Here is a 9,359-nt window from a genome sequence, read left to right on the forward strand (position 1 = left end):
CCCTCTCCAACCAATGTGGGACCTCACAAATTCGAAGGTGAACATGGAATATTATATTATTAAACCTTGAATTGAAATCAGCTACATAAATGAGGGTAAAACCCACGAAATAATTTTACCTGATTATACTAACTCTAGATGTGTGAGTGATACAAAGCTTTGAACGAACATATCGGGTCCGAGAGAGAGAATTCTATAGGATTGTAATAATTTTTCCCACTGTAGACTATTTCTTTTAACGTCTAGGGTTTTCTCTAGTTTTCGAGTATTCCACGTTAATTCACGTATTTCTTATTTCGACGTCCATCTGGATATCAGAGCTTTTGTGCTCGTAATTTCTCGAACTTCCAAATTTTCCCTTACCCAAAAACTAAAAATCTTTCAAACTCGAGAATAAAAGAATAAAATCAAAACGTGATTTCTAAAAGAATAAAATGAAAAGAAAAAACAATTATTACGTCATCTTCATGCATGAACATACATTTATAAATACCTAATTCCCCTTGTTCTTAACAGTGCTCTAAGAACCATTGAGTAATCACTTCACCATGATTGGTTGGGAAGATGTTTTCAAGGTGTTGTCGGCCATGGCTCCATTATACTTCGCTTTGGTCTTAGGCTATGGCTCGGTGAAATGGTGGAAGATCTTTAGCACTGAACAATGCGACGCCATTAACAAGCTCGTTTGCTATTTCACTCTTCCTCTTTTCACCTTTGATTTCACTTCCCACATCGACCCTTTTCACCTCAACTTCCATTTCATAGCGGCCGACGCCATCTCTAAGCTCGTTATCGTCCTCGTCCTCGCCTTTTGGGCTAAGTGTAGTAGCAAAGGGAGTTATTGTTGGTCTATTACTAGCTTCTCGCTCTCTACTCTAACGAATGCGCTCGTCATTGGTGTGCCACTCGCAAAGGTCATGTATGGCCAGATGGCGGTCGACCTCGTCGTGCAGGTAGGTTTGGATATTTCATCTTTTTTGTTGTAAGTGTTTAGGTTCGAGATTCGTGATGTAACAGCCCAAACCCACCGCCGATAGATATTGTCCTCTTTGGATTTTCCCTTTCGAGTTTCCCTTCAAGGTTTTTAAAACGTATTTCTGAGGAGAGATATCCACACCCTTATAAAGAATGATGCTTCATTGATATCATAATTCATCTCTCCTCCTCCAGGGCCTACGTCTTCGTTGACACTCATTCCTTTCTCCAATCGATGTGGGACCCCTACCAAATCCACCCTCCTTCGGGGCTCAGCACTGCTTCGTGTCTATCCCTTTTGGAGAAGAGCCTCCTTGTTGAACATCGTCCGGTGTCTGACTCTGATACCATTTGTAACGCCCCAAGCCCACCCTTTATAAATGATGTTTCCTTCTCCTCCACCAACCAATGTGAGATATCACAATTCACTCCCCTTTAGAGCCCAGCGTTCTCGCTAGCATTCATTCCTTTCTCCAATCGATGTGGGACCGATTCGTGTCTACCCCTTTCGGGGATAAGCCTCCTCGCTAGCACATCACCTGGTGTTTGACTCTGATACCATTTGTAACTATCCAGGTCCACCACTAGCAAATATTGTACTCTTTGAGCTTTCCCTTTCGTGCTTTTCCTCAAGATTTTTATAACACGTCTGCTAGGGAAAAGTTTCCACACCCTTTATAAAGGATGTTTCGTTCTCCTCCCCAACCAATGTGGGATATCACAATTTGTAATTTTGAGTGCAGGGTTCGGTGATTCAGGCCATTATTTGGCTGACAATGCTACTATTTGTATTGGAACTTCGACGAACGGGGTTGAATTTGGTAGCTAGTAGAGAATCTTTGAGCTCGGACGATGACGAGCACGGAAAAGCTATACAAATGGTGGGAGAAGGAGGAAAGGATGTGGAGGGAGGAGCCATGGAGGTTGAGGAAAGAAGAAGCAATAGCCACAAGCCTTCTTTCAAGCTTTTGATGAAGAAAGTTTGGCTAAAGTTGGTTGCAAATCCCAACTCCTATGCTTGTATCATTGGTTTGGCTTGGGCATTTGTTGCAAAAAGGTAACATGCTTTTTTTCAATAGGAAGCACTCGTTCAAGATAAGTAGGTAACATGGTCATGTCGAATCAAGACCACATCCGAATGAAATTTGGTTCGAAAAAGGCTTAAAACAATGAACAGTTATTGTGAGATCTTATAGGAGAGGAGAACGAAACATTTCTTATAAGGGTGTGAAAATCACTCCCTAGTAGACGTGTTTTAAAAATTGTGAGGTCGATGACGATACGTAACTGGACAATATCTGCTAGCGGTGGGCTTGGACTATTACAAATGGTATTAGAGCCAGACACCGGATGATTGTGAGATCTCACGTCGATTGAAGAGGATAACAAAACATTTTTTATAAGAGTGTGGAAATCTCTCCCTATTAGACGTGAACGAGGACAAAACATGCTAAAAAAATTCATGCTAAAAAAATTATGAGAATAGTTTCATTTCACGGCAAGTAGGTAACATGGTCATATCATACAAAATATTTTTAAATTTAGTTAATTGTGTTTGTTCGGAATTTTTTGCAGATGGCATATTGAAATGCCAGATCTCATGGAAGGATCTATTCTAATCATGTCGAAAGCTGGGATTGGTACTGCCATGTTTAATATGGGTAAGATTACGGGCGTGTTCGGTTTAACTCAAATTAAGTTTAGGGAAACCACGAACCGATTTAAACCCATAAATTTATTTTATGTATTTCAACTCAATCCAATCTAACACAACTCAAATAAGTTGATAACTCGACGATGGTACGTCTAAAGTGCAGGAATCTTCATGGCATTGCAAGAGAAGTTGATAGCTTGTGGAGCTACCCTTACCATAATAGGAATGGTTTTAAAGTTTATTGCTGGACCAGCTGCCATGGCCATTGGCTCCATTGCCATGGGCTTGCATGGTGACGTTCTACGTGTCGCTATCATACAGGTCAATTTTTCCAACCAAAAAATCATACAAACACGTACCGTTTAAGTTGAGTTATGAACTTATTTGATATTTATTGCAGGCAGCAGTACCGCAATCCATTACATCTTTTATTTATGCCAAAGAATATGGGTTACATCCCGAAGTTTTCAGCACAGCGTAAGTCTCTAATTAATAATTTTTAATTTCTATTTTTTAAAATGTTGTCTATTAGAAAAAGGTTTCTACACCCTTATAAGTAAAATATTTCGTACCCCTCTCCAACCGACGTGGGATCTCACAATTCATCTTCTTGGGGGTCCAGCGTTCTCGCTGGCACACCGCTCGGTGTCTTGCTCTGAGATCCCACATTGGTTGGAGAAGGGCACCAAACAATCCTTATAAAAGCATGAAAACCTCTCCAGACGTGTGCTAAAAACCTCGAGGGAAGCTCTAAAGGAAAAGTCTAAAGTAGACAATATCTGTTGATGATTTCTCGTAAATTTAACCGTAACAGATTTTTACCCTAATGAACCTGAACGTAATTCGGTTGATTAAAACATATATCATCAAACAATAAATATTTTACCGCACTTGTCGTATCTCGACGTGTTAAGGCTTATTTATATCTTCGACAATTAGGTTAAAAATTTGAAATTCTCGAGACATGTTGTTGAACTAAAAAAAACCGTTATCTGAAATGCAGGGTAATTTTTGGGGCAATAATTTCTCTTCCAATATTGGTGGCTTATTATGCAGCTTTAGAATTTATTGTACATTGAGAGTTAGAACAAGAGCTTCTATTATTGCTCCAAATATATCAAATTAATCTATTTTATCTTTATTTATTTATTTATTTATTATTATTTAATAGTAATTTTAATTAAATATTTTAAAATATATAAATAAATGTTTAACTAATGACGTTTAAAAATTGAATTCATTATTTAATAAGAGTTGTTTGGTTTGAAAAGTTTACCATCCCCAACAATTAATTTGGGTCTAAAAAATGTTCTAACCCAACTCGACCCAGTCCATGAATGCCTGATTTTACAAACCGGGTTGGGTAGAAACATGTGAACAAAAAAATGTTCGAGTTGAATCTAACTCGACCCAGTCCACGAATGCCTGATTTTACAAACCGGGTTGGGTAGAAACATGTGAACAAAAAAATGTTCCAACTCAACTCGAACAATTAAGTTGGCTCTAAAAAATGTTCCAATCTAACTCGACCCAGTTCATGAATGCCTGATTTTACAAACCGGGTTGGGTAGAAACATGTGAACAAAAAAATGTTCCAACTCAACTCGAACAATTAAGTTGGCTCTAAAAAATGTTCCAATCTAACTCGACCCAGTCCATGAATGCCTGATTTTACAAACCGGGTTGGGTAGAAACATGTGAACAAAAAAATGTTCCAACTCAACTCGAACAATTAAGTTGGCTCTAAAAAATGTTTAAATCTAACTCGACCCAATCCATGAACACGTAATTTATTTACAAAAACTAAAAAAATTATTTGAATTTTTAAATGAGTGTTTAATTATGACTTAATTCGATCCATTAATATATAAAAAAGGAATATTTAAAAAAAAAAAAGTAATAATAAATTAACGGCTTCGGTAGTGCCACGTCTTGAGACTAACTGGGCCGATAGGGCATGGGCTTGGGCCTTGTTCACAAATGCTATTTATTAAATTTTTTAAAAAAATTATTTTCATATTTAGATTTGTTAGATTTTATTTATTTTTTTCTTACCCGACAATGGAAGGGAAACCGTCGATAAGATAATTATTTCATCGAGATAAATAAGACGTAGTCTATCATAACTTGTTCTAACTAAGAAAAAAGTGTACCGACAATGCTCTATTGAGTCCTGTATTGCTTATAGAAGAAATTCCAATAATAGTGGAACCCATATGATAGACGGAGAAATAAACAATTTTTTTAAAAAATATTGCGTTGACCTGAAGATATTGACCTGAAGAGAACCAATCTCGATGACGACTGTGAGAGTCCCACATTGGTTGGGGAGGGACCGAAACATCTTTTATAAGGATGTGAAAACGTTCTCATAGGAGACACATTTTAAAGCCTTGAGGGAGAGGTCGAAAGGGAAAGGTCAAAAAGGACAATATTTGTTAGTGATGTATTTGGGTTGTTACAAATAATATTAGAGCCAGACACCAGACTATGCACCAGCAAAGACATTAGTTGGAGAGGAGAACGAAACACCAGCCGTCACGCACTATACTTCTAGAACATGTTTTTTTTTAAGAATTTTATGATTAATTTTTATAATAATTAAAAGGTGTGTGAACATGTACCATTTGAATTTGACCAGCCAAGGAGATTCCTTAGAAGGTCAAAAAGGAGGCTGAGTTGGCATGCTTCCCAAGCAAAGTGACGTCATCTTGGACATAACAAAATTATTAATTATTTTTTAATCTCATTTTAAAATTTAAAATTGAAATGAAAAAGAATTATATAATGAATATATTTTTTATTGTACATTTAAAAATATTCATCTTCATTCGGTCAAATCTAGGACTACCCGTCTCGAAACTTTAATACTTTTTATTATAAGACATACACAAATAAAAATGGATCGATACGAAATGAGAACCGGACTAGGTTATCAAGTAAGAAGAGAAGAAAAGGAACTCAGGTCAAAGCCCATGTCTAGGTCAACCTCAAACTGGGTCAAATTGTGATGTCTATCCCATACAATCCCAATTTATCCCAATTCAGTCCTAAAAGAAAACGAGAAAAATCCTTATTAAGACAAACATCACATCAATGTGTAAGTTTTTCTTGTCTTGCTGTGGAGCAAATATTGTCATTTTTGAGCTTTTTCTTGTCTTGTCGTGGATTAGATATTGTCCTATTTGGGTTTTTACTTCTGGGCTTCTATCAAAGTTTTAAAACGGCGTGTTAGCACACTAACCAGTGTCTAACTCTATACCGCTAGCAAATATTGTTCTCTTTGAGCTTTTCCTTCTACACTTTCTCTTAACGTCGTTAAACGCGTTTACTAAGAATAAGTTTCATACCTTATAAGGAATGTTTCGTTCTTCTCTCCAACCAACGTAGGATCTCACATGCCGGTTGCATTCTTTTTCTCTAAAACAAATTTTACTGTCGTCTTAATGTCTAAAACCGAATCTATCTACTTTTTAATTATTAAAATATACGTGTGATTGCAATTTTTTTTTAATTGATAAGGGTGTTTTAGTCATTTCACAGTGAACGTAAAATAAAAAAACATAACTTTACGTGAAATCCAACTGTCAAGGAAGAAAAAGCGTCAAATTATTAATAAATAATGATAATATATATATATATATATATATATTAAATACATATCTGCTTGCGTATACTTTTTCATATTTTTTAATTCTTTTTTTAATATAGATTTTAATTTTTTATATTAATTGTGGTACCACTTATTATTAATAATTTAATTCTCTTAAATTATTCTTTTATTTCTTACTAATTAATATTTTATTATCTAGGACTATTTTCAATTAATTAATTAACTGCTAACTATATTTAATAATATTTTATTTCATTTTTAATTAATTAGTTATTAAATGAAACTAGTTTAAAATTATTGCTATTAATTAATTAATTAATTATCTTATAATTACATATCCTTCTGATAAAATTAATTAAATTTTTTTTATACCCAAACATAATATTTTATTATTTCAAGTATTTTGTAGGAATTCAATATATATTAATATTTATTATATATAATAAATTAAAAGAAAACATAGTTATTTACTAATAATTTCAAGAAGTTTGTAACGTCTATAATGCCCCAGATTTAAATCAGGAATTGGAATGAACCGAGACCATATTCAAATGAGAATAATTTCGAGACGTGAGATGGTGGTAATAAAAGTTTCAAAAAATTGAAAATTACAACTATACTAACGAGGTGTAGAAACTCTAAACTTAAACGTGCTTGACTTGAAACAGTTCTATGTTGGATGACCGATCATGCCACAGAATGAATGAGAATAAAACATGCTAAAAGAACCCGTGTGAGTTTGTCGCGATAGTCTTGACTCTATGAAGCAATTCAAGTCAAGTAAGTAACGTAATCTTGTCACAAAAGGACTCAGTGTTAGTTTGTGGGGTTAGTTTTTACTATTAGAAGTAACTCGAGACATGTAACAGTCCAAACCCACCACTAACAGATATTGTCCGGCTTGACCCGTTACGTATTGTTGTTAGTCTCATGATTTAAAACGTGTCTACTAGGGAGAGGTTTTCACACCCTTACAAGGAATAATCCATTACTCTCTCCAATTAAGGTGAGATCTCACAATTCATCCCCCTTTGAGGCTCAACATCTTCCCTGGCACACGACCCAGTGTCGGTCTCTAATACCATTTGTAACAGCTCAAGCCTACCGTTAACAAATATTGTCCGTTTTTGCTCATTACATATTATCACCAGTCTCGCGATTCTAAAATGCGTTTTTAGAGAGAGGTTTCCATACCCTTACGGGAATGCTTCATAGCCCTCTCCAACCGATGTGAGATCTCACAAGTAACGTGATCGTAAAGTAAGGAATGCATGAAAATACCAAATCTAGATTTGAAATCCCGAGACAAATCCGGAGCATGAGTTAGTACACCCGTTCATTATTATTTTCTCTTAAATACTTAACTATTTTACAAATAGGTTAAAAACAAAAGAACAAATTGTAGTAGTTGAAATTTGAATTATTGGAATTAGGCATTTTCTAAAATAATTTTTAAAACCCCATTGGTTTGTTTTCTAATGACAAAGTTCAATTATAATTGTTTTTAAAATGGTCCCCAAATTAATTTAATTACAAATAATTTGGATTATAATAATAAAAATGGAAAAAAATAATTATATTAATTAAAAAATAATTTAATGTGGTACCAACATTCTTATCACCATTGGCACCTTGAATAAATTTATTTAAAATTTTATTTTTTTAGCCTAATTTTATATTTATTTTTGCTAAAATTATAATCAATTAAAAAAATAAATTCAATTTTAAAAAAATTAAATCGTTACAAATTTTAAAAAATTAAAATTAAATTTTATATAAGTTTAAGGACTGAATTGTTATATACTAAAGTTTAAGGATTAAATTGTTATTTCTATAATAATAACAAAAAGAAAATAGTTCGATTTTGGGACCAAATGAATAAATCACTTCGAGACGAAAGATAAACTCACAGATGTCGGGACGTCGGAATTTATGTCCTAAAGCCTAATAATTAATTATTTAATCTTAATAATAATTTTGATTATTTTCTTTTCAATTATCTATGGTATGATGTAGCTAGGGTTATTAATGTAATCTTGAACAATATATCGAGATTATTATTGTATGAAAAATACAGAATTATTAATGTAACCAGGGTTTTAAAATAAGTATAAAAATACCTTACCGTTAATATTATGTTTTTAAAATACCTACCATAAAGAACGTCATCGATTCTTTAGGGTTCGAACATCCCAACCACTCCACTAATGACGTATATCATCGATTAAAACGTTACAAGTTCAAATATCTTCGATGAACTAACAAAAAATTATAACTTCAAATATGATGTTTAAAATATTTGTTTTTCTATCGGATAAGTGTTCTTTTAATTCAAGAAATGAAAAGGTGAGAGATTCTAATTTTTTACTTTTTTCGATCGTTTTATGTTTTATTCAGCTGAGTGATACTTTTATTTAAATATATGGTTAGAAAAACGATGCAAAAGGGTTTATGCTTCGTGTTTCTTTTACGAGAATTTGATGCCAAATACATAAATACATATGTGACCCCACATAATAGATTTCCAACCCATTGCTTTGAAATAGATATCAATTTGAGCATAGTTGGATGCAATTACAAAATTTGAATATATTATAGGTATTACTTACTCCAATGTGAGATATCTTAATCCACTCTCCTTCAGGGCCCAGCGTTCTTCCTGACACTCATTCCTTTCTCCAATCCATGTGGGACCACCACAAAATCCACCACTCTCCTGCAGGGCCCAGCGTCTTCGCTGACACTCATTCCTTTCTCCAACAAAATCCACCCTCTTCGGGGAAGCCTTTCTCCAATCCATGTGGGACCACCACAAAATCCACCACTCTCCTGCAGGGCCCAGCGTCCTCGCTGACACTCAATCCTTTCTCCAACAAAATCCACCCTCTTCGGGGAAGAGACTCTTCGTTGGCACATTGCCTTGTGTCTGGTTCTAATACCATTTGTAACAGCCAAGATCCACCGCTAACAGATATTGTCCTCCTTGAGCTTTCCCTTTCGGTCTTCCCCTCAAGGTTTTAAAATGTATCTGCTAGGAAAAGGTTTTCACACCCTTATAAAGCGTGTTTCGTTCTCCTCCTCAACCAATGTGGGATATCACAAGTTCAACACTCCAAA

General features: G+C 34.5%; 1 protein-coding gene across 1 annotated transcript; it reads left to right on the plus strand.

The window, feature by feature from the left end:
* Positions 1-514: 514 nt before the first annotated feature.
* On the plus strand, positions 515-3,778 carry LOC111465776 (auxin efflux carrier component 5). The gene is made up of 6 exons (XM_023110280.1): positions 515-953; positions 1,719-2,032; positions 2,551-2,636; positions 2,793-2,950; positions 3,030-3,106; positions 3,633-3,778. The coding sequence occupies exons 1-6, from the start codon at positions 549-551 to the stop codon at positions 3,706-3,708; spliced, it is 1,116 nt and encodes a 371-aa protein (XP_022966048.1). The 5' UTR covers positions 515-548; the 3' UTR covers positions 3,709-3,778.
* Positions 3,779-9,359: the final 5,581 nt, after the last annotated feature.

This window comes from Cucurbita maxima, unplaced genomic scaffold (assembly GCF_002738345.1).
Source record: "Cucurbita maxima cultivar Rimu unplaced genomic scaffold, Cmax_1.0 Cma_Scf00029, whole genome shotgun sequence".
Taxonomy (NCBI): Eukaryota; Viridiplantae; Streptophyta; class Magnoliopsida; order Cucurbitales; family Cucurbitaceae; genus Cucurbita; species Cucurbita maxima.